At 53.2% G+C, this 25,831-nt stretch overlaps 1 protein-coding gene and 1 long non-coding RNA gene across 2 annotated transcripts in view; one reads left to right on the forward strand and one right to left on the reverse strand.

Moving 5' to 3' along the window:
• Positions 1-1,680: 1,680 nt before the first annotated feature.
• On the reverse strand, positions 1,681-10,585 carry LOC133345769 (uncharacterized). The gene is made up of 3 exons (XR_009755481.1): positions 9,349-10,585; positions 2,681-3,049; positions 1,681-2,164 (listed from the first exon to the last, which is right to left on the reverse strand). It is a non-coding gene; the product is annotated as an uncharacterized LOC133345769 (long non-coding RNA).
• A 4,559-nt stretch (positions 10,586-15,144) lies between these two features.
• Positions 15,145-25,831, forward strand: part of LOC133345960 (protein Wnt-10a-like) — a 45,815-nt gene continuing 35,128 nt past the window's right edge. The window contains exons 1-2 of the mRNA XM_061557118.1: positions 15,145-15,632; positions 22,126-22,388. Coding sequence (XP_061413102.1) covers positions 15,571-15,632; positions 22,126-22,388 — 325 coding nt within the window. The 5' untranslated portion in view covers positions 15,145-15,570. The remainder of the gene's footprint in view (positions 15,633-22,125; positions 22,389-25,831) is intronic.

Genomic DNA, 25,831 nt, shown 5'->3' on the forward strand with positions numbered 1-25,831 from the left:
ACATGAGGGGGTGGGTTGCAAACACCAGGCCCAGCCGCCTTTGTCTCTCGAGTGGCGATGTGTAAACACTGCACTCAGTACTCATTTGGAACTGAGTCGACCTAGGGGTGGCCCTGGACTGGTTTAAATAATCGTCACTGGTGTTGGCCGTGAGCAGGAATCAAACTCGGGTCGCTGGGTTCGTAGCGCAGTTGCGCTAACCACTACACTCCTAATCCCCACACACTCTCACACATGCTCACTCTCACAAACGCCCCCACACATTCTCACACAAACATTGACATGTATCAGAAAAAAAGTTTAAACTCACCAAAGTTCTCTTGTTAGTCGATCGACAGGTGGCGTGTGGTGAGATAAAGAGTTCGTACTCCCATCTCTTACGAGACATCAGAGTGAAGGAGTAGACAACATACCCAGTCGAGGGAATTTCTAAAGCTCTCTTTAGTGGAGGCCCAACTGCCAGCAGTGGCTTGAGCAAGCAATTGCAGGGCTGCCCCTTTACCTCTTACCAGAACATCTGCTTGAAATCGCTTGGCTCTGTATGTCTATGTCTACTGTTTACCCAGCTCGCACGTGAGAAAAGAAAATTGTAGCCTCAATTGGTTCTCACCTGGTGAAATGAAGTCAATGGCGATGATGATGGGTCAGCCAAACTCAAGCGACGGAGGGTGAATCTGAGCAGCAGCGTCGTCATCATCAGACAGGATGAATTCACTGCTGTATGAAGTACTCTCCAAACGGCCGTTTTCCCTAAATGTGGTCCAAGAGCCCTGGTCACAAACGCCTCATTTCCACGGTCACTGTGAATCGGGCTCATTGCGAAGGGTCCAAGAACGGCCCAGTCCCGGCCCAGAATCAGCACGAGGGCCCGGATCCGGTCAGATCATGGATACGTCAAACGTAAGCCGAGCGTGTGGTGGTGGTGGCGGCACACGCCTACAACCACACAGGGCGTCGGTGGCGGGGTTGGTGAGTCACGAAGAGAGCACATGCCGCCAGAATCCTAACTTGGGGTGGGCAGTAGGTGGCAGTGCAGCGACTGGGTTGTCGCCGTGATTGCGTCATGGATCGTTGGAGTGTCATTCCATTCGTCTACGTGGAGATGTTTCTAGACACGCGTTTCCTCCCCCACGCAGAACCTTCCCCTGACTGTGACCCATGCACCCTTGAAATAAAAGAGACGTTTGGTCTCAGTCGAGGTCTCGCCTTTTATAAAGTACACGTGCTGTGAAGAAGGGCCAGAGCCCTGCAACATGACCAGTGATACATTATTACATTATAAGGCAGTGAGCTTGACGAATGTGGTTGAGATTTGTTTGTTGTTGTTCTTGTTGTTGTTAAAATACACACGGTAAATAACAATTGCAACTTGTAACGCGCCGCCCCCAAAGTGTTCACTCACTGTCGAAAAGCGAGAAAGCGACTCAGAGGAGCGCAGAGGAGCCACAGACAAGCAGCAAGGCAGCGGCCGCGCAGCGACGTGCCGCCAACATTGTCCCAAGCTCTGCGGTCCGCTATATATTAAGATGTTTTCAGTCAATTCATGATTGTTTTATGTACTGTGTGAAGTAGCATGCCGATGCTGAACTATTCTTGAGACTCGCAGAGATTTCCGTGGACTAATAAAGGATCTATGACAAAAAATACGGACACACATTTCCAAAAGGCCACAAGCCTTGGTAGGATTTTAATGGTCATTTACCGGATAAACCAAGGTTATTGAGAGACAGCCATAAGTAAAGCAATAGGTGGAAAAGTGGAAACCTGCTGTGAGAGAGCATACGCATAACTCTCGAGAAAGGTTATGTACCAAAGCATACATGGGGGTTGGAAATAAATCCAGGAACCACAGAAAACGGCACAGAAACACAATGCGAGTCAACATTAGTTCAACAGTAGCACGCAAAGTAGTGCACTCAACAAGGATCAACGTTAGAATGATCACGCCGGACTGATCGTGGGGCCGATCGCACAGCCCAGCGAGATGATTTGAGAACAGCAGACTGCCGTAGAGGGCGATAACTCGCGACCTACAGTACGTGCTGCCCGATGCATTCGCATTTCCTTCATTGCTTGTGCTGTTATTTGTTTTTCTTTTGTCATTTTGATGACCCAGGTCACTCTTGCAAATGAGACTCATTCTGGTCTCTTGAGTTCTCACCTCCTGGTTAAACAAATAAACTTGACTTGACTTGAACAGAACAAATATTGGATTACTGTTAAAACGGTTTAGCACGTGTTCCTACCCACGCACTCACCCGATCTCCCACCTACTCACCCACTCGCTCACCCACCTATTCACTCACCCACTTGTGGACTCACTGGCTCGCCCATCCACTCAACCACCCACTCACTCATGCACTCACTCACCGACCCACAATCTACTTACCCACACACTCACTCATTCACTTACTGACTCACCCACTCACCCGTTCACTCGCTCGACCAATCAATCACTCACTCGCCCTCTATCTCAACTTCTCGCTCACGCACTTACTCACTCAACCACCCAATATTCACTCACCCACCCAATCACTCACCACCCACTCAACCGCCCGCCCACCCATCAACTCACGCACACGCGCAACGGACGCACTCACTCAATCACTCGTCCACTCACTCGCCCACCCATCTACTCACCCACTCGCCTGTCCACCCACGCACCCACCCATCTACTCACCTACTCGCCTGTCCACCCACGCACCCACCCACCCACGCACGTTTTCGCTCTTCCACGTGAGCGGGTGGAGATGTCCCCGGTCGGGGCAACCTGATGCTGCTCCTCGCCGAATGTTGACTCACGAGACAAACTCGCTGCATGGCCCCCAGCCCTGGGGACCCAATTCCCCACCGCCTCCACCACCGCTGCCTTTTTGCATTCGTTCGGTTCCCGCCCTCAGCTCGCAACAGCCGTCACCGTGCCCGTTTGTCATCAGCCATCATCACCTGGAGTCTTTCACTTCAAAGGCGACGTCCGCCTGTTGCCTCGAACAGCTGTCCGCGGAGCTGTGATTATGTCCGCGTGATCCCCGTATTCGCGCCCTATAATCTGTTAGTGGGAAGTGGTGAAAGTCCGCATGAAAGAAAAAAACAGACAGGCGGACGTTATAAAGAACGACTACATCTCAATGATTTTTACGCTGGTTACAACAACCCACCCCCTCCTCCTCCTCGCACACGCAACCCTCGACAACAGCCAGACAGCTCAACACTTTCAAGTGTAGTGCTTCTGCGCCACCCGTGAGATGTATATCGTATTAACAACAACAAAAAAACACTATCCCCAAAAAGATTGGACGTGCGAAAACGTGTTTGACCACTGCATGCGGAGCAGGCTGTGACTTCGGTAAATATATGTGCTGCCAATCTACGTCCGAGAAATTAGTGGCTTTAGAGAGCCTAGACCAGGGGCGAAATAGCACGAGCGCATTCACCGCACCGGGTTCCGCGCTTTTTTTTTGCAAGACCCCCGGCTTAACGAGAGAAATGACAGCTCGCCTCTCCTCTCTCTCTCTCTCCATCGCGCATTATCTCATTACGCGCGCCCTGATCGCTTCATTTCGTGGTAAGCGCCACGCTGCTCATTGCTAACCACGCGATTCGTGACAGCGCCTGACGGCAGAGCACGCGGCGTCTCTCGCGTGCCGCCACCTGGCAGCCGTGGCCGTGACTGCAACTCAGGTGGTCACGTGGCAGGGCTCTGTGCCGCTAACGACTGCCGCCACCCTGTTATGTTTCTTTCGCCAATTCCACACCAATCGCGCTGCTTTAAGCGCCGCGTGGCGACGACACGAAACGGAAGAATGTGCGATTTGAACCCTTGCAGTGAGCAGTGGATCACCTTGTGTGAGAGCACGGCGGCCCGGGACAATGATGGCGCATTGCTAATTTTAATTGCTCTAATCGCACTCCCGGGACACGCCTCTTATATGCAAAAAGCGTTCGTTTTTATCGATACAACTGATAAACATATACACACATTGCATTATTTTACTATGAATAGATGAAGAATGTTACTGGCACTCTCAGAGCTGGACAAATCCGAATTACGGTAAACTCCAAATTTCATATTTGTGTTTGTGTGTGTGCACGCTTATTGGTGAACGGGCTGAGACGAGAAATTGTCCACGCCCGAGAGGCCGATCTAATCACGGGTTACTCTTTGGTTCTTTCGGTAAAGTCACGTATAAAGATACAATAATAAATCAAATCCTAGCATACGACGTTTCGATTGCAACACAAGCAATCATCATCAGGTATAAATGAAATAGAAAACACAAATCTAGTATACGTAGAAATGTAATGTAATACAACAGAGAGACGGATAACATTTTTATCTTTATACGTGACTTTACCGAAAGAACCAAAGAGTAATTCCTGCAGTCACGAAAGCTCCAAATTAAGTTTCTAATCACGGGTGACTGAAAGCTGCATTCGAACCTCGGCGGTCAGAAGAGACGTTTCTGTGCCTCGACACGGCCATGATAACCCCCCAGAGTCACCGCACCACGTTTCTGTTCTTAGCTTGACAAGCAAACATATTGTAAGGCCGAGTCTGATGATGATGTACACTTTCTCCAAACGTATTCACAACAACGTGATGTATTCTGTGAACGGTATGTGTTCATTCACTGTGTATGTCTTTGCGTCTATCTGTGGGTGTATGTCTCTCCATGCGGTTTTGTGTCTGTCTGTGTTGCCCGTACCTCCCACGGTGGGCTACGTACGGTGTGAAATAAGTTCGACATACATACACACGGCTCTAAATGTACAATCCTCAGCCCATACACACACGCTGTGTGAGAACACATGGAGTGAATCAACCTCAACGATAAAAACTACGTTTTTATGCCCATTAGCCTCACAGATTTAAGTCAATCAGCGGATTAACATTTCTTCTTAAACTCTTGACTTTTCGTTGAGCGCCGGCATCGGCCCGTCCTGACATCAGTCGGCGGATTACCTCTGTGTATGGAACTCATCAGCAGTGCATTGCTGAGGAGCCTCAAAAAGTCGAAACCTGTGAAGAATTTGCCTAAACGCGGAGGCAAAAACCGGAGGACCCGGAGAAAAAAAAATCCACACGACCACTGGAAAAGAGACACCGCAATCTTTAATAAGTATAACCCGTAAAAACAAAGTTTTTCACTCTAAATCCTTTATATGCGTGGCGGCTAGAGTCCCTCTCGTCCTCTGGCTTGAGATGGCTGCCACCTATGGGTCAGATGATTGCATTGCACCATTAAGCAATTGGTAATTAAATATAATATTTTTGTCCTAAAAAGTGTAAAATTTTGGAAAAAAAATTTCACGAACATTAATTGTCACGCACAACGAGTCTGTGTGGAAAATGTCAGCTCGATTGGATCACGGGAAGTGGGTTAAAAAACGACCGAAAGATTTGCATGGTCCTAAGCAAGCACGCGAACTTAATATAAAGGATTTAAAAAGACACGCGTCAGTGTCGGGATCCAACCCACGACCTCCTGTATACCAGGCGAGGTAGTCAACGTTAACGTTTAGACACAACCTGCTGGTCTGAAACAAGCTGGATATTTCATCTATGTGTGTGTAGCTGCACCTTCTAGATGGGCGCTATAGAGCCCCCTCCAGTAGAGGCTCTTCCACCAGCGGTCGCCTTTTCCTTTGGAGTCGGCCAAATATCCCAACATAGGATCCCAGAGCTTGGGCAGATGTTACTCTCGGCTCTTCTGGCTGCCTCTCTGCTCGTCTGTGGTTTCCCGCGCCTCAAGGGAAAAGCTGCGTGCTTTATGCGTTTTGCGGGCTTTAGAGATGCGAGTTACATGAATGACTCCAATAAAACAATTATATATTTCAAAAACCTTCACATCACATATGGATGGATGGAGTCGGTGGCTTAGTGGTAAATGGACTGCTCTACCCGGTGACCCGAGTTTAATCCGTGGCCACGGCTAACACCAGCAGCGAGAAATATCAGAACCATTGATGCAGCCTGCCCCCCCCCCCCTCACTCCCTTTACTTCACCGTGGTGAAGTATGGTCAAATGACCTCTGCGGTCGTGGCGTGGGTAGGCTTTCATCCAGTAGTGGATTGACAAAATAAACTGTGCATAATTGTATTTGTTTTGTACGTACGTATGAATGTGTGTGTGTGTTCAGCTGTAAAGGTCGCGACCTTTATATGGGTGCTCCGTACAACCTGAACTCAAACAGACGCCAAATCCCTGCAGCCGGAGCAGGTGTCTTCCCGTACGCTATCTAAACAAAGACAAAGATCCCCCGTGTAGCCTTTACAGACTGTTAGGGGCAAGTGCTGTTAGCGAGCACCTATAAAGGCCGGCACGGCACACGATGGGTTGGGTGGCCAAAACCACGCCCGGCCGCCTTTGTCTCCCCAGTGGCGATGTTTACACATCGCACCAGGTACTCATTTGATGGGAGGCCCAGGACCGGTTCAGATAAACGTCACTGGTGTTGGCCGTGAGCGGGAATCAAACCCGGTTCGCAAGGTTCGTAGCGCAGCGCCCTGACCGCCACACATGCAGACACACTCATACCCACACACACACGCGCTCTGCACCGTGTCATTAGGCACCGGACCGCCCAGCGCACTCAAATATCGAGCAAAAAGTGATGAACGGAGAATAACTCTGGGCAAGGTGTTCGTTTGATGCGCCACACTCTGTGCTGAGCATGCGAGGCTCGTGGCATTTTCTCAAAGGGGAACAAAATTACAGCTCGGCAGCGATGCAGCGCGCGGAGCTGAGCAGAAGAAGAAGAAAAAACCGAGAAAATAACGAACTGCATTCTCTCACGGCGTGAGTTATGGGCGCCCATAATTGCGGCACGTTAACGTCCCAGGGACCCGTGCGTCACGAGGTTTGAAACAGAGCCCGTCGTGCACGTCGTGACATCACGTGTGTGCCAGCGGGGGTGACGGCGCGGGGGGCGGGGGGTGAAAGGGTGTGGTGTTTGCTGTACAATCGTGGGTCGTGGGTGATCATAGTAACATCATCCCATCAGCACGATCGACATCATCCCAGCAGCACCATCAACATCATCACTGCAACACCATCTCAGCAACACCATCAAAATCATCCCAGCAGCACCATCGACATTATCCCAGCAGCACCATCAACATCATCACCGCAACACCATCTCAACAACACCATCAAAATCATCCCAGCAGCACCATCGACATTATCCCAGCAGCACCATCAACATCATCACCGCAACACCATCAACATCATCACCGCAACACCATCTCAGCAACACCATCGAAATCATCCCAGCAGCACCATCGACATCATCCCAGCAGCACCATCAACATCATCACCGCAGCACCATCAACATCATCACCGCAACACCATCAACATCATCACCGCAACACCATCTCAGCAACACCATCGAAATCATCCCAGCAGCACCATCGACATCATCACTGCAGCACCATTGACATCATCACCGCAACACCATCTCAGCAGCACCATCACAATCATCAGAGCAGGGTGGCGGCTGCCCAGCTTTCGAATGCAAGGCGCTCTTAGAGGAGGACAAATAGGCACTGACAGTAATGCACTTAAGACGTCAGCTTTGTTTTACTCGGGCGCATTTCTGCGCAGGAATGTGTCAGTAAATCAAATCCGAGCTGCGCTGCTCGTGGCCGAAGAGAGGCAGGAACGCCTAGAGACGCATGCACGGCCCAGGAGCACGGGGCTAACATTGACACAGCGTGGTGCGGACGCGTGTGAGTGTATAGCTGTGTGTGTGTGTGGCTCTGTGTGTGTGTATCTGTGTGTAGTTGTGTGTGTGATCTGTGTGTGTTTGTGGGGAGCGGTAGTGTAGCGGTTAGCGCGCTGCGCTATGAACCTGGCGACCCTGGTTCGATTCCCACTCACGGCCAACACCAGTGACGATGATCTGAATCGATCCCGGGCCTCTCCTAGGTCGACTCAGCCTCAAACGAGTACCTGGTGGTGTGTGTAAACATCGCCACTAGGGAGACAAAGGCGATCGGGCGTGGTGTTGGCCACCCACCGCCTTCGTGTACCGTTGCGGCCTTCCTGGGTGCTCGCTAACAGCACTTGCCCCTAATAGCATTAGTGGCGGGTGGCGGGTGGGGTATATTTGGCGTGTAAGTGTGACTTGTTAATATGTATGCGTGCGTGCGTGCGTCAGTGTGAACTTTCGTAAAAGCGTGACCGTGTGCGCTTGCTTAGGACCGCGTGTGAACGTGGTCGGAGTGCGCGTGCACGTGCACGCGAGTGAGGCTTTACGGGGGGGGGGCCTTTTGTCTTTGTGTGCACAGAGCACACCGCGTGTTGTGCCGTGACACGTGCTTGGTAATTACCCCGCGCGGGTATAATTTGTTGGTGCAGGCCACTGACTAACCCCCCCCCCCCCCCCCCCCATGTAAGAGCCATGAACCACGCCGTCGTCAGTCATTGCCTCGGCTCTCTTGTTCCCTCAAGCAGCAGCAGCAGCAGCATTCCTCCGTGACATTGTTTTATGTAACTCGCAGCCTGCACACGTGTTGACATATTAAGCATGCTCTGTTAAATGTCAATAAAATAACTTACAGATTCAGTTACACCATACGCAGGGATATTTATAGATTTAATTACACTACTTCTCTCCACGCGAGTCTGCATGCGGTACACGAGGTAGACGGTACGTGTACACTTTGGTTCTTGCGGTAAAGTCACGTAGGTAGAAAAATAAAATTAAATGAAAAATAAATTATCACGACGGTTCGATCGCAACACAAGCGCTATGTGACTTTACCGAAAGAACCACAGAGTGTGGATTCCTGCAGTCACAAAAGCTTCAAATCAAGATTGAACAGTACGAATGTTCAGCGTGCAATGTTTGTTTACTACCTGCGTGCGTCAACGTGGTAGGCGATGAGCTCAAAGCACTCTTTAGCTCAGTTTAGTAGCGTGCATGAAATATCTCACCGTCATCTATTTGTGTTCGTCAGCATGGTGGAGAATGGTCAAATGATCCCCCATAATCGGCTCGGCGTGGGGAGGCCCTCGTCCAGTAGCGGAACCGCCGGAAGTGCTTATTTCACGGTAAAGTGCTGATTGTTACTGGCTGTGAATGGAGGAAACGTCCCATTTCCAGTCCGTCAAAAATCGATTTATTCCATTGTGCCCGGTTCGCTTGCAGGTTACGTTCTATTTGAATACGGTAATATAAACGTGTTTCTAGGTCCCAGGCACAATCGTCGTTGGGCGAGTAAAGTTACTGAGCGTGGCAGCCCAAGGAGAGGATGTAGCTGGAGCAATGAGGTTCGATCCGGGGCTGCCAGATTGCTGGGTGATGTGTTGCATCGCGCCAGGGGAAGAGACGGGTACTTGTTACCATTATGGAGCAGCATGGCTTTGAGACTCCTGGATGAGCTGTCAACGAAGAGGCGCCACTCATTTTGGTTACAGGCGATTCCGATTTCCTCGAACAGACTGGTCACATTCTGGCAGAAGCAGAGCCCATCTTGACGGGTGAATAAGCTGCAAAAAGGTTGGTGACGCTTTCCTCTGATCTGCGACTTGCATACTTTTATCAAACAAGTTCCACTGCTTGAGCCTAGACGTCAAAAGCTCAGAATTGGACTTGGTGAGATCAAGATCTCTGATAAAGTCGTTGAGGTTCTTTTGGTTGGGGTCGTATGGGTTTCTCTCCTCAGCTCCACCTCTGAAATTGTCATCTGGATCTACAACGTCTTCCTCGCTCTCTGACTTGCTGTCTCTAAAGACGGCTGCTCTCTCTCCAGAGGAGTGTGTACGGGGAGCTCATGGCAGTGTGGCACCGGGGCGATAGATGAAAGAAGGTCCGGATACGTGATAGCAGGTGTATTATTGCCAGTCCGACGTTTGGAAAGGTCCACCATGCAGAAGTAGCAGTTGCTTGAGTGGTCAGTGGGTTCCCGCCAAATTCTTGGGATAACCAACTTCATGGCTCTCTTTTCCCCTCTGTACCATCCTACAAAATTACATTTATTTCCCCCATGACTAATGTGTAAGAGATTATTGCAATATTTTTCATCTATGATATATCTTTTCAATAACATTGACAATTGTAAAACATTTAAAATGAAAAAAAAACTTTTACAATTTTTTTAAAACAAAGTTTATAACATAAAATTCCGAGCAACAATTGTCCATCTTACCTTCCAGAGTTTTTTTTGCATTGCTCGCAGGTGAAATGAGGTGCCCAGGGTTTGTCTTGATCCCCAACAGGCATGCCGAAATATGCCTTGTAGGCCTCACACATCTTAGCAGATGCTTCCACAGAGTACTTTTTCGCTCTTGTCTTGATAAATTGGCCGCAGACATAGCAAAATGTGTCTGCCGGATGCTTGCAGCCTCTTGATGCCATCTCAGAAAAATGCAGATATGTATCCACTTAGGCAGCTGGAACTAAACTGAACTGGTGGGCTGAAGGCCCTTGTATTTATGCTACTATTTATATTACTGGAAAGTTCTAGAATGTTCTAGAAGTTACTCCAAGTTTACTCAGCACTGAATCTATCTGGAATGTTCTGGGAAATAGGTAAATTTCAAAATATCACTGTCCTGATCACAGAAGCAAAGTTTGTGGGGAATAATAGCCATTATCTGTACTTTTGAGGCACAAGCAATTAGGAAATAGCACTTAATACCCAGGAATAAAAAAAACGTGTTACACAGGGCTATCAAAATGTCCGGACTTGCACCTTGTTAATACGCTCACTGCTCATTAGCGGATCACCACCACCGCAGAGTGAAAGACTGTAATGAGCAATGCAATTACACGGACCGCATGATACACGGCGTTTGGTGGGGAGGTGGTGGTTACGGGATAATGAAGGATCAGCATGACGTAGATTGACTCTACTGTAACAAAACTAAATGGTGCTTCACCGTGTCCGTTAATAAGTTACCAAGCCTGCAGTTTAGGGCACTGGCTATGCATGCCCAGAGCGCACGCACGAGTGGCAGGTACTACTGTACGTGGTCAATGTGTGTGTGTGTGTGCAATACCACACACGACGTGGCGGGGAGCGGTGGCGCACTGGTTAGCACAGTGCGCTGTCAACTCGGGTTCGATTCCTAACCGCGGATAACATCAGTGGCGAGTGATAACTGAACCGGTCCAGGCCCCCCCCTCCCACCCAATCCATACATCGACTTAGCCTTAAACGAGTGTCTTGGTGAGTGTGTAAACATGCGCACTGGGGGAAATGGCTGGCCGCGTGTGGTGAAGGCCCCAACAATCTGTTATGCTTTGTGCATCATATCACACTCTGTCATCATCATCATCATCGTCATCGTCGTTAGCCATGGTCAATGCACTGCTGGACGAAGGCATCTACAATCCGCCGGTATTTCACATGGTCCCGGGATGTAATAATCCACCGAGCACCTGTACACGAGCTGATTTCATCGATCCATCGCCCCGGTGGACGTGCCTCCTATCATCCGTTCCTCGGTTGCCACTCAGTTCATCGTGATTGACCATCTGCCATCATCCCTCCTCCCTTCTCGCGACCGCCGCATCCATGGATTTGTGATATTTTCACACAAACATCGCGCGCTCATTCTGCTCGCTGCTACCACTCTACCCGACCGACCGCGTGTGCGATCTGCGTGCTGCTCACGCGGAATGTTCACGTTGTGGGACAACTTCCACGCGAATTGAGGGCTAACGCGCTTAGACTGTGCGCAACAATTATAATTACTATTCTTAGTGCTGCGCGCGATTGACCCCGAACTGCAAACACCGTGTAATTAAGCTTGAATTGGCCGTAATTTAAGAAGCGTGGCTTTCACAAAGCGTTCACTTCTTCGCTTCGTCCACTCAGCACCTGCAACAAGATCCGATCTCATCGCTTAAGATAAGTAGTGGGCTTGTGCAGGAGACGTCAATATAACGGATGATGGCCAGTGGGCAGGAATAGCTCATGCGTGGCAGCCAAGGCAGGGTAATCGTACAAGAGTTGCATTCGCGTATATAATGCAAGTTGAAGCCGAAACACCATTAGTGCGTATTCCTGTTGGTGTTCGCGTGTCATTTCGTGCAAATTCCACATTACCGTGACAGGGTCAAGTTCGTTAAAAAATACACAACCTCCGTTCACTTGCCACAAGCTATCACCGTGGCACGGTGCTCATCTACGCGGGTGGGCCACCCTGCAGGAGGAGGGGGCAGTCATCTTGTTGTGGAAATTCCACATTCCTATGGCGGGCCGAGGTGTGTGGGAGCGGCGAGCACCGCACGCCACGCGCGCGTGCACACGAGCGCGTGGAGGAGGAGGAGGAGGAGAAGGACCGGGTCTCGTTCTTTCTGCTCGCTCGCTCGCTCTCTCACTGCGCTAATCTTCCCCGGGACAATAGCGGCAGTGTGGTCGCCTCCACCACCGGGTATTTGTGATACGCTCCACGGTCTGGCGGCGGAGGGGAGGGGGGCGCACGGGACAGGCGAGGAATCCCAGGTATTCGCGAGGGGATCTATCGGTCGGACTGTGTCAGGTCGGTGCGCGTCTCGGCAGCACGAGAGCGAAGCGTTCTCGTATGGGGCGAGAGGGGGGGGGGTGACAAGGAGCCACCCCTCCACCCCTCCCCTCCTCCACCCTCCACCCCTCCCCTCCTCCACCCCTCCCCTCCTCCACCCCTCCCCTCCTCCACCCCTCCACTCCTCCACCCTCCACCCCTCCCCTCCACCCCTTCCCTACACCCTCCACCCCTCCCCTCCACCCCTCCCCTCCACCCCTCCTCTTCATCCTCCCCTCCCCTCCACCCCCCCCTTCACCCCCCCTCCCCTTTCCCCCTCCCCTCTACCCCACCCCTCCCCTCCACCCCTCCCCTCCACCCTTCCCTACACCCCTCCACCCCTCCCCTCCACCCCTTCACCCACCCCTCCCCTTTCCCCTCCCTCCACCCCACCCCTCCCCTCCACCCCTCCCTCCACCCTCCCCTTCACCCACCCCTCCCCTTTCCCCCTCCCCTCTACCCCACCTCTCCCCTCCACCCCTCCCCTCCACCCTTCCCTACATCCCTCCACCCCTCCCCTCCACCCCTTCACCCACCCCTCCCCTTTCCCCCTCCCCTCCACCCCTCCCCTCCACCCCCCTTTCCCCCTCCCCTCCACCCCACCCCTCCCCTCCACCCCCCTTTCCCCCTCCCCTCCACCCTCTCCTCCCCACGTGGCGGTTCAACGAGTTGTCGCGATTCAAGTGCGCAATCGATTTCTTCATCTTTACATCGCAGTGCATGTAGCGGTCTCTCGTGGCTAGATATTAAACGATTTATTTTGGTGATGTCGCTTACGTTGGCAGTGGCGCATAAGCACAATGAACACACACAAAACGCAACATGTTCGTTAATAACACTGTGGAATTAAAAGGAGATATAAAAAAATAGGTGACGTTTCGGGGCGAGCACCTATATGGGCCAGCACTACGTCCGGTCGCCTTTGTCTTCCCAGTGGCGATGTTTACACACCACACCAGGTACTCGTTTGACGGCTGAGTCGACCTAGGGGAGGCCCAGGACTGGGTCAGATAATAATCTCTGGTGTTTACCGTGAGCGGGAATCGAACTCGGGTCGCCGGGTTTGTAGCGCAGCGCGCTAACCGCTCTTCCTGCACTTTTAAATCTCGATTGAAAACGAATATCTTGAGAACTACATGTTTGTATTGAGGTTGTTGTCCTTCCCCAGCACCTGCGATTAACGCGGCTGGCTACGAACTGTGCGAACGAAGTTCAAGAGACACGCATCATACATCCTCAAACCAAGGCTCCTCAACTCCGATGCACGTGCTGCTGGGTCATTGCTCCTATTCGGCAAAACACGTGCAGATCCATGTCCTCACCGCCCACGCGGGAACAAACCAGCAAGGATGCCCATTGTAGCGCGTGTCAGCCGTTTTGCCAAGCTGTGAACCTGCCACCCGCCACTCCTCCACCCCCATACGTTTGATGAGGCTGTTAAGAACAAAACTTTTGAGGCCAGCTGTCAACTGTGCAAACACCTGTGCGATCTGGCAAAAGGAAGGCAGCGATGGCGAGGTTGTGCTAGAATTAACGGCTAGACACAGGTGAACTTGTAAAAAAATAAAACAGTGTTTTGAGACCCACTGAGGCTTTGCACATGCGCAGGACACGCGCCGAGTCAAAGTTGTTTCCACTCCGCGGCCGTTCACATCTGTGCAGTGCGAGTACATCGGAACGAACACGCGACCGAGATGATCACCACTGCTCATATCTAAAAGGGATGAGATCAGTTCACGTGCAGCAGCGAGGTGGATTTTTGGCATTGTAGGACCCTTGAGGGTTATCGACGGCGTGGAGAGGCCTCCATCCAGCAGTGGAGAGACCACGACTCGCGACCATGATGCCTTTACGGGGAAAGCATTCGTCTAGCAGCGGATCGACTACATCTCATCATTATGACCGCGGGTCACTCACCTTCTTGACTATCGTCATTATGACCCCATAATGCCGATAGTCAATAAGGCGAGTGGATGAGAGAGCGAGAGGCACGGCGCTCACAGGCGTGCGGCAACACGCCTCAGAGACCATGGGGGGGGGAGGGGGGGGAGCCGGGGGGGAAGGCAGGGGGAGCACCGGGGAGCCGGTGGAGAGAGCGAGAGCCAATGGGAGTCGCGGGGAGCCAGGGGGAGAGAGAGAGGGGCGAGCGAGCGGAAGAGAGTGGAGGAGGAGGGGGGGGGGTATCGTGAGCGAGAGTGTAGGGGGGGCGACTCCCTGCCTCCTGCGTTGGGGGAGTGAGCGAGGCGACGGGACCTGCGTGGGCTTTAGCATTGTGACGGACTGCGCGGTGGGAGGGAAGGAGAGGGTGGAGGGTTAGAGTCGGGGGGGGGGGGCTGTTAAGGAAGGTAGGCGGTTGTAGTGGGTGGTGGGGGGGGGCATTTAGGAGTTTCTTTGAGACACCGCGGTTGGAGGGAAAGGAGAAGACTGGGGGGCGGAGGGGGGGCTGCTTGCGGTGTCCGTGGGGGAGTGGACCAGTGGATGAAGCGGGGTGGTGGACGGAGTCGAGAGCGAGAGAGGAGCGGGGATGCATGTCCACAGGGAGGGAGGGAGGTGTGGAGGGAGGATTGGGGGGGAGGTGGTAGTGGACGGATGAGGTGGGGTGGGTGGGTGGTGTATTGCTTTCTCTGGCCCTGACGTCACCGCAGAAAAGGCAGACAGATCCTCGGATCGCGGGGCCGAGCCGCGCAAATGGGCGACGAGGAGGAGGAGGAGGCGCGCGCCGTCTCCCGGGGCTCGCTCGCTGCGCTCGTGCGCCACCTCGGCACGCCGCGTCCCCGTGACCGTCCCGCGTGACCGTCCCGCGTGACTCGTCCCGCGTGCGCGCGGCGCAGAGGATCGTCCGCTCGAGTCCACACGGAGCTCCAGGAGCGCTGAGTCCTCTCTCGGATAACAGAAGGCGGCGGCTGGCGGGGGGGGGGGGGTGTCCAGGGGGAGGTGGGGCAAGGGGGAACGCGGCTCGTTTGAGCCCCTCTCGCGAGGTGGGAGGAGGAGGAGGGGGGCGCTCGGCGGGAAGGGGGCTCAGTGCTTCCTCCCGCTTCGCCCTGCGGGAGGAGGGATGGCGGTGACCCGGGTGCCGTGTCTGGTGCTCGCGATGGCCATGGCGCTCGCCGCGCGAGGGTAAGAGATGCGGGAGAGGTACGCGATGGGGGGGGGGGGGGGGAGGAAGGTGTACAGGTGAGGGGGGGTGAGGAAGGTGTACAGGTGCGCGATGTGGGTGAGGAAGGTTTACAGGTGCGCGATGGGGGTGAGGAAGGTGTACAGGTGAGCGATGGGGTGAGGAAGGTGTACAGGTGAGCGATGGGGTGAGGAAGGTGTACAGGTGAGCGATGCGGTGAGGAAGGTGTACAGGTGAGCGATGGGGTGAGGAAGGTGTACAGGTGCGCGATGGGGGTGAGGAAGGTGTACAGGTGCGCGGACACGTGGGACTGTCTCTGCTAGGTGAAGACCTCGGGCTTGGCTAACATTCTGCTGCTGCTGCTGCGTGGTGGTCATATTCAGGAGAATGGATTTGCGGATCTATCTGTGCGAGGCTTTGCGTTTATTAGCTCCTAGTTCTGGTGTGGTGGTGGTGGTGGTGTTTTTTTTTCCTTCCGGACACGAACTCCGCTTTGTCCCCATACGAGGCCGTGGAATTGACCGAACGAATCAATGCCAGGACCGTCCCGAGTGTTGAGACTCAGCGAGGCTTTTCTGCACAAATAGAAGGCATTGTTCGGATTGTTCTGTGCATGTGCCTGCTCGCTCCACGTCCCCCCCCCCCCCCGCATTGTTCTGCAAAAAGCACCCGTTTTGTTGTATGTTGACGCCGCTGTAAGAGACGGGGGAAAAAGGAAACGCGCGCTTCGGAGCCAGCGAGTCTACTGCGTTCACGTGGCGGACGTCGGGCTTAGCGATGGCACAGACAACTGTTGGCATAACTGCGAAGTGGTACTCCGTTGTGTAGCCCCGGCGAGTGTGATGGGCCGGGTCGAATTCTCTGGCTAACGAAGCACCCGTTTGGTCACACTCGCGCTCTCACACAGATGCGTGCTGCTCGCCGCGGGTAATGCCGAATGATGTCGCGTCGGGTCGTATACCGCAGCTGCAAATGTTGAAGTGCGTTTGGGAAAGGGGCGACACGAAGAAGAGCAGGTGACAAGGAAGACGACGCCTGTTCATGTTTCCTTCTTGGGCGACTTCTGGTCTCGATGGGCCTCTCACCTGACTTTAACGAAAGGTCACCCCGTCTGTCTGTCCCCAATGATCTAAGGCGACTTCTCGAGTTTAATCGCCGCCGCCGTCTGTTGCCGTCACGTGTGCTCGCATTGCCATTGCGCGCATTGTGGAATCGTTCGGACAGTAGTTGAGCCTTGGCGATGCGATTCATTTGCTGCGGTTGTTATTTTTGGGGGGGGGGTAGAGGACACATCTAAGGGGGCCGTGTTTTGCTCGGGGAGCGCGGCTTTCCCTCCGACGTTGGTCGAACGCGCTGCCGTCGCTCTGTGCGCGGGGAAGCGCTTCGAGGAGACCGCGTCGTTTCGGTCGTTTCGCCAAGATGCGCCAAGATGCGCTTCGGCTTTCAGCAAAGGCGTGCGACGTGCCTCATTACGCAGGGTCCGATTGACACCTCAACGAGAGAGCTCGCCTCGCTGCCAGTTCTGTCTGAAGTGTCCGGATGCGTCTGTCGCCGAAGGGAGCGATGCGTTTCGGCCGTTCCGTCGGCGCGCGCGCAAACCTCACGATCCCTTGTTGCGCGCAGACGCTTGGTTCAAAAGCTACAGCCGCTGTTGAATTATCGCCCCCCGCCTCCCCTTTGATGTACAGATGTTAGCAGTCTAGAACGCGTGTCAGTATCGCCTCGTTAGTAGCCTACGCTCATGATAATGTGTTTGACAGATTGTCAGAATCACAGCCTATAATTGTCAATTACGAACTGATAAAGACCACGCATTTCGGTCACAGTGCGGGTTGGTGAAGGTGGGTAGGGTAGATGGAGGGAGGGGGGGCGTTGTGGGTGCGAGTGGGGGGGGTCTTAATATCGGTGACCCCCTGTGAGCCATAGCCGTGAAGCGAACTCGGGTGACCGCGTGCGTAGCGCAAGAGTGTGCTAACCACGGCGCCACCGCTCCACCGCCAAGACTTAACGATGAAGTGAGAACTGCTCGAATGCGCGTTACTCGGCAATGAAGGCGGCCTTTAATGAATGTTGAATGCCCGCCCGCTGCGGGGATTGGAGATCGCGTGGATACTGTGGGGCAGTAAGGGTGGCGCAGTGGTTAGCGCATTGCGCTATGAGCTCGCATTGCTGGCCACCGCTCGCGGACACGCGAGTGGTGTTTGAATCTATCCCCGGCATCCCCTCCACCAACCCTCAAGTATTGCGAAACAATCCCGGCGTGTGGCGTGGGGGGGGGGGGGCTTCACTAAGCAGTGGATTGACAAAGGGCTGCACATTTGTATAAGCAGAGCTGCCAGCTGAGCCGGCTACCGCAGACAGGCACGGTTCGATTCCCGCTGCCAGGACCACCCGATGCCTCTTTAGACTTTCCAAAGGGCGCTTGCCTGCTCTAAAGTAGGCGTTAGAGACTCGGTGACGAAATTGTCAGGAGCATATTCGTGTTTGTCGGTGTCGTGGCCTCAACTTTTAAGACTTGCATTTTCTTTGTTGGACCACATCACGTTGAATGCGCCCGATCTCGGAAGTTACGCTGAATCGAGTCCGATTAGTAGTCGGATGGAAGACTGCCTGGGAATAAAAGCTGTTGCAGACTTCGACCGCGAAGTTGCCAGAAGATGGCAGTAACCGCAATGGATTCTTGAATCTATCCGTGCAAAGCTCCGACGGGTACTCCCCTCTTAAGCGTGGGCTTTCTCCGGTCAGTCCTGGTTTCCTGTCACGTGAAGGCCACTCGTCAACACGACTGGCGAAACATCGCAGTGCAGGGCCCTCTTCGAAAATAGTCCTGAGACTCAGTAGCAAGGCATTCCCGTGATAACTAAAGGCATTATTACGTCCTGCACGTGACGTGCTATGCATTACAGATGAATCATCGTGGATGGGGGGGGGCAGCCTCCACTCGGATACAATAACACCCAAGGAGCTCTCGCCTGGTTCAATAAAGGACACGCAGAGACAAAGGTGAAGCCCTGAAAGACTCACCGACGCCACTGGTGGCGGAAGGGGTCTCTTAGATAGCTCCCCTCTAAACGGTACTTGGCCTACTCTTCCATGCTGGCCAGAAGGTCTTGGCAGAGGCGGGAGTCTCCACACTTTAGCCCACCACACAATTAACTAACTGCGGTGCACATATACAATTGATACTACCGGGTGTGCAGAGGTGGCACGTGTTGGGGGTGGAATTTAAGCAACATGGACATCGTTTTAACTGCCGCGCAGGAAGATGGAACTGAACCGGTGATCTTTGGATTGCAAGTCACGTGTGCTCACAATCAAGGCTGTTTGTGGATAATTAGGAACAGCACCAACCGGACTGGAGTTATTGGCATGAATTAAGTCATTATCTTTTTTGTAAGCGAGCTACTTATTACGTATTTAAAATTGTGCAGTGTGCTAAGTGGGACTCTTTCATCTGTGATGTGTCACTCCATCAATCATTAACCCGTTCTTCGACCGCGAAACGTAACGGCGATGAGCTCGGTCTCTCGATCTTTCAGGATCGGAGATTGTGGCACGCAGACTCCTTTACGTCACCCTTTTCTGTTGTTCAAAAACAGAAAATGAAAATAGTTTTTAATCTCTGCGAAATCTGTTCGGCTTTATGAAACGTACATTGGACGTGACCCAAGTAGAGGATGCTGGAGGAAGTGCGATTCGTGTTCGTGGAAGGCAAGGCTGTATGTTTTTTTTTTGTTTAACGTTGATGCATGACTAAGTCTAATCCTGTGCAAACCAAACTTGCTCAACATGACCACAATATTCTACAGGTGCTGTCTTGCGGATTGGCTCGCCCCCATCCCAGGAATGTGGAATTTCCACCAATGACTCGCGGCTAGAAGCGAGCGTTAAGCGCGGTCCCACGCTCTTTCGAGCTGGACACCCACCACATGTTTGCCTTTTTTCAGTGGAAATGATAAAGATGTTTTTCGATTTTTTTTTTTACTGGATAAAATGTTGTTCTCGCAGCTTCATGAGTACGTCTACCGTAGAAGCGACGGTCTCCAGCACAACTATTGAGCGCTTCATGCTCATGGGGGTGGAGCGGTGGCACAGTGATGATTACATTTCGATAGAATTCATCGAGCAGCGGATAGATCATGGCCGAAGGGGAAGTTTTTACGATGAAATTGAATGATAAGATACCGAACTTTCCTCCGCGGTTGCGCTTTTTTTTATTTATCGTCACGCACACACAGAGGTGTAGCGTTTTTTTTTTATTAATTCCCCAAAGCCGCTCCCCTCTTAAGTCTGAACGAGGAATTTCCACCGGATCCCGAGAAAGGCGGTGAAGAATCGGCGGGGCAAGAGAGTCACCCAAGGCGGTGGGCATTCCACCAGCGCGGTATTGGCTTGAGCGCCGTAAATTCCCCTGTGAGCGCCGAATAATAACAAGCGGTTTTTATCACGGGACAAATCTACAGCGGTGCGTGAAGGTGACGCAGAAAAAAAAAATGTGCATTCCTGAATGGGAGATATACAGACAGGCAGAGAGAGAGAGAGGAGAGAGCGAGATGATGGACCGACGTGCTCTAAGATGTCTCTGGGAGGAATGCACGCGAAGTGAAATTTACAGCGCGCGAGTCCGCGACAGGTGCCGAGCAGGTAACAGCGAGAGGAATGGACGCCTCGACCACGTCCGTGACGTTCGTGCTTCTGCGGGTGTCCGTGATTGCGCGTAATGAAAATGATGCGCGGGACATTGATAGAGTGTATATCCACACCACTATCGATCTACTGATGGATGAAGGCCTTTCCACACTGTAACCGGTCGTGGAAATAGTATAACCATGCTTCGCCACCCTGGTCAATGTGAGTCGATGATGGGCTTGGGGCTTTCAGAAATCGCCGCTGATGTTAGGCCGTGGCCGGGAATAGAACTCAGGCCGCTGGTACTGCTCAATATCTCTTCGTCGCGGGAAATCATCACCATCATCATCACCATCATCATCATCACCGCCACCAAGAAATGCGTCTTCTTGAATGCCGCGCGTCAACACGGGGAGTGATGCCTCGATCTCAGACGAAGTCTTTCAAAGAAATGAATTCGCCGATAAGACGTGGGGCAGTTTCGCACCTGCTCGGACTCACCGGCGAGCAATTCCCGGCCGGGTGTTGCTCACCGAGGAGAGATCCTGGTGCGGTGTGCGTCCCCGACTCCGTAGCGTGACCTCGTCGGAAGGGGGGGAGGGGGAGTGGTTGGGAGGGCAATACAAACACTCAGAGGGACCACTGCACAATCAACGTTAAAAACACATCTTTAAACGAATGTTAAACATTCTAGATTTGAAGCTTTCGTGACTGCAAGTATTCATATTCTTAGGTTTTTTCGGTAAAGTCACGTAGGTAGAAAATTCAAATTAATAAAAGTAAAATAAAATAAAAAATAAAAATCTCGACGTTTCGGAGGCAACGTCGTGATTTTTTTTTATTTTACTTTTATCAATTTAAAATTTTTACCTACGTGACTTTACCGAAAAAACCCTAAGAATATGAATGTTAAACACTGACCTGATACTAGGAGGGGGTGAGGGAACTGGGTGAGGGGGGCGAGGCTCGGAAACCCGCGCAGAGAAACACGACTCGCGCCAGCCTGGTTCTCATTAGAGCGGCCATTAGTCCGCGACCTCCCTCTTCTCTCATAGGCAGCAGATTTACTTACAGACCTCGTGCGCGTGTGGGGGTGCGTGTTTGTCTTTGTGCGCGCGCGTGTGTGTGTGTGTCAATGGGGAGCGGTAGTGTAACGTTTAATGCGCTGCTCTGCGAACCTGGCGACCCCAATTCGATTCCCGCTCACGGCCGATATCGGTGACGAATGTTTGAACCACTCACTGGCTTGCCTGAGGTCGACTCAGCCTCAAATGAGTACCTGGTGCTGGGTGTGAACATCAGCTCTGGGGAGACAAAGGCGACCGGACACACCATCCCCGAATAGGTGATCGCTAACAGCACCTGCCCCAACAGCCTCGTGTAGGTTACACGCAGTTGGAGGCAGTCGCCCTCCAGCAACAACAAAAAGGGCAGAGGAGCGACGCTCACAACAACGAGCAGAGCGCCGGACGGCTAAACCGCAGAAACTTGACACAGTTGGGGGCACAGCTGGTGAATCTGCCAGTCATCTCAGTCAGTCATCCCACGGCACCTGGGTCTGTTCCGTGACCTCCTGCCAGCGGTCCTTCAACACTTCACGTGGCCTCAAAGTGCACCTAGCATGGCACAAGCACCGTGGGGATGTCACCGCCACTTAGTCGGTGAACGGCGGTTGTTATTGCTGTTGCTGCTGCTGCGTGTTTACTCCTGCCTCTATGTTCACGTGTGTGCGTATGTGTGCGTGCTTGCGCCCCGTGTCTGTGTGCGTGCTCGTGTACATGGCTTCCACCTCTCCGGCTGGACCGAACCAACAACTTCCAACCACCACCACCCACCAACAAACAAACAAACGACAACAAATTCCAGGGCGCTCACAAACGACATCCTCGGACTCAAGCTGCCCCCGGAGCCCGTGCTGAACGCCAACACCGTGTGCCTGACCCTCGCGGGACTGAGCCGGCGGCAGCTGGAGCTCTGCATGCGCAGTCCAGACGTGGCCGCGTCCGCCGTGCAGGGAGTGCAGATCGCCATCCACGAGTGCCAGCACCAGATGCGCAACCACCGCTGGAACTGCTCTTCGCTCGAGACCAAGAACAAGCTGCCCTACGGCAACACCATGCTCACGCGAGGCAAGTCCACCACCCCCACCACCACCACCACCCCAGGGCGTGCGTGGTGTGTGTGTGTGTGAGTGGTGTGTGTGTGTGCGTGAGTGTTGTGTGTGTGTGTGCGTGAGTGTTGTGTGGGTGCGCGTGAGTGGTGTGTGTGTGGGTGCAGTGGTGTGTGTGTGTGCGTGAGTGGTGTGTGTGTGTGCACGTAAGTGGTGTGTGTGGGAGCAGTGGTGTGTGTGTGCGCTTGAGTGGTGTGTGGGTGCGCGTGCAGTGGTGTGTGGTGTGTGCGTGGTGTGTGCGTGAGTGGTGTGTGTGTGTGTGGGTGAGTGGTGTGTGTGTGCGCGTGCCGTGGTATGTGTGCGCGTGCGTGGTGTGAGTGCGTGAGTGGTGTGTGTGGGTGCAGTGATGTGTGTATGCGCTTGAGTGGTGTGTGGGTGCGCGTGCAGTGGTGTGTGGTGTGTGCGAGTGGTATGTGTGCGCGTGAGTGGTGTGTGTGTGCGCTTGAGTGTTGTGTGGGTGCGCGTAAGTGGTGTGTGTGGGTGCAGTGATGTGTGTGTGCGCTTGAGTGGTGTGTGGGTGCGCGTGCAGTGGTGTGTGGTGTGTGCGAGTGGTATGTGTGCGCGTGAGTGGTGTGTGTGTGCGCTTGAGTGGTGTGTGGGTGCGCGTAAGTGGTGTGTGTGGGTGCAGTGGTGTGTGTGTGCGCGTGAGTGGTGTGTGTGTGCGCGTGCGCGTGTTGTTGATTTGTCACGGCTCGCACTGCCTGCACTTTCTTGCGCGGGGACACACGGCCCCCGGGTCGGGAGGATGGCGTTGGGGCGAGGCGTCATTTTGGCACGCAGGGGACGCGGCTCAACGCTGGTTGGTATGCGGGTGACGTCATCGCGCAGATGCGCTCATCCCACGCGGCAGCCAGTGAGGATTCCTAGCCAGCCAGCAAAACTTTATTTTTTGTGTCCTTCGGTAAAGTCACGTAGATAGGTTCAAGGAAAATAACAAAAAACTACGACGTTTCGATTTATTTCTTTGTTTTCTTCCTGATGACGATCGCTTGTGTTGTGATCGAAACGTCGTAGTTTTTGGTTATTTTTGTTATTTTCTTTGAACATATCTACGTGACTTTACCGAAAGACCCAAAAAATATGAATTCCTGCAGTCACGAAAGCTTTAAGTCAAGATATATTGCGCTTGTTTACCCAGGAAAGCCTCATGTATATATTTTCAGGAGGGTCCTGCCAAGTTTTTTATAATAGGAGGGCGATGATTGCTGAGTAATTTCAGCTGTAATTAATATACTTTATATATATACTTATTATTCGAAAATCTTTCAAATTGCGCAAATTTGGACCGTGAGACGGCAATGACCTACTCTTGCACTTCCACTGTGAAGCAATCGAGCGTATTTTTGCGTGTGCTTAATACACCCTCAGTATTAACCTGGGCAGCCGCTGGATTCGAACCGCAAACGCGCTACCGCTAGTCCATTGTAAACGCCCGGCAATTTGGCGACTGTGCGTTTGTGTGTTGGTTCGTGCCGGCCTTCACCGATGCTCGTGACCAAGCACTTACCCGTACCGTGTGGGTTTGTATTTGTGGGCTCGCGAGGGTTGTGTGCGTGTCTGCGTGTATTTGTGTAGTGTCCAACTCCTCGTGCGCCGTGCCGGCCTTCGCCGGTGCTACTCGCTAACAGCACTTGCCCCCTGACAGTCTGTTAAGGCTACACGGGGGGATCTTTGTCTTTGTGTTGTGTAGTCGTGTAGCGGTGAGCGCGCTGCGCTAGGAGGCCCGAGTTCGCCTCCCGCAAACGCCCAACACCAATGACGAATTCATGAACTGGTCCTGGGCCAATTCAGCCTGGTGTGCAAACATCGCCACTGGGGGAGACAAAGGCGGTCGGGCGTGCGACTGGCCACCCACCCCCTCGTGTACCGTGCCGGTCTTCATAGGGTGCTCGCTGACAGCACTTGCCCCAACAGCCTGTTAAGACTATACGGGGGTCCTTTGTCTTTTGATGCGTGTGTGTATGGGCGTGTTTGTGTGGATATGGAGGCTTAAATGTGGATGTTTGTGTGCGTGTGTGTTTTGGTTTGCGAACTACGTGACTAACGCGGCGACGTTAGATACTGGAGCGGCTCGGACACAGCTAACATCAGCTGCAGATGAACGGGTGCGTGATGCGGCATGCACTGGAGATATAAAGACGGCCGGGTGTCGTGCTGTCCGCCAACAGCACCCACCCCAACAGTCTATGTCGGCTGTACGTGGGGTATTTGTGTTGGTATCGGTGTAAGCTGGTATGTGTTGCTGTCTGGTGGTGTGTGGGGAGCGGTAGTGTAGCGGTTAGCGCGCTGCGCTACGAACTCGGCCACCCGAGTTCGATTCCTGCTCACGGCTATCAACAGTGGCGATTTTATCTGAACCGAGCCTGGGGTTCCCCTCGGTCGACTCAGCCTCAAATGAGAACCTAGTGGCGATGTTGTGCTGGCTACGCACCTCCTCGTGTGTCGTACCGGCCTTCATAGGTGCTCGCTAACAGCACTTGCCCCAGCAGTCTGGTGAAGGCTACACGGGGTACTATGTTTGTGTATGTCGGTGTGTGGGTGTTCAGTGCGTACACGCTGACTTTTGCATGCAAATTCTCTCGTACGGTCACTCACTCGTGATCGCATTCTCTCGATCTCTCTCCTTCCCCCTCGGTCATCGTTGTTTCTCTTGCTCGCTCTCTTCAACTCTTTTATTCGGTTGTTTGAATTTAATTAAACACACGCAGACGCACGCAAAGCCAAACATCCTCCGTGTAACCTTAAACGACTTCGGGAAAGTGATGATAGCGGGTGTTTATGAAGGCCGGCATGTCAGCACCACGCCCGACCGCCTTTGTCTCCATCGTGGTGATGTTTTACACACAGCACCGGGTACTCATTTGAGGCTGATTCGACCGAGGTGCTCGTGAGCGGGAATCGAACTCGGGTTGCCGGGTTCGTAGCGCAGCGCGCTAACCACTGCGCCACCGCTCCCCACACACGCACACTTACACACTTGGGTCGCCGGGGTTCGTAGCGCAGCGCGCTAACCACTGCGCCACCGCTCCCCACACACACACACTTACACACTTGGATCACGGGGTTCATAGCGCAGCGCGCTAACCACTGTGCCACCGCTCCCCACACACACACACTTACACACTTGGGTCACTGGGTTCATAGCGCAGCGCGCTAACCACTGCGCCACCGCTCCCCCCACACACACACTTACACACTTGGGTCGCCGGGATTGTAGCGCAGCGCGCTAACCACTGCTCCACCGCTCCCCACACACACACACTTACACACTTGGGTCACGGGGTTCATAGCGCAGCGCGCTAACCACTGCGCCACCGCTCCCCACACACACACTCTTACACACTTGGGTCACGGGGTTCATAGCGCAGCGCGCTAACCACTGCGCCACCGCTCCCCACACAC

The sequence above is a fragment of the Lethenteron reissneri genome, chromosome 23 (genome assembly GCF_015708825.2).
Source record: "Lethenteron reissneri isolate LAM-NWPU_2019-01 chromosome 23, ASM1570882v1, whole genome shotgun sequence".
Lineage (NCBI taxonomy): Eukaryota > Metazoa > Chordata > Hyperoartia > Petromyzontiformes > Petromyzontidae > Lethenteron > Lethenteron reissneri.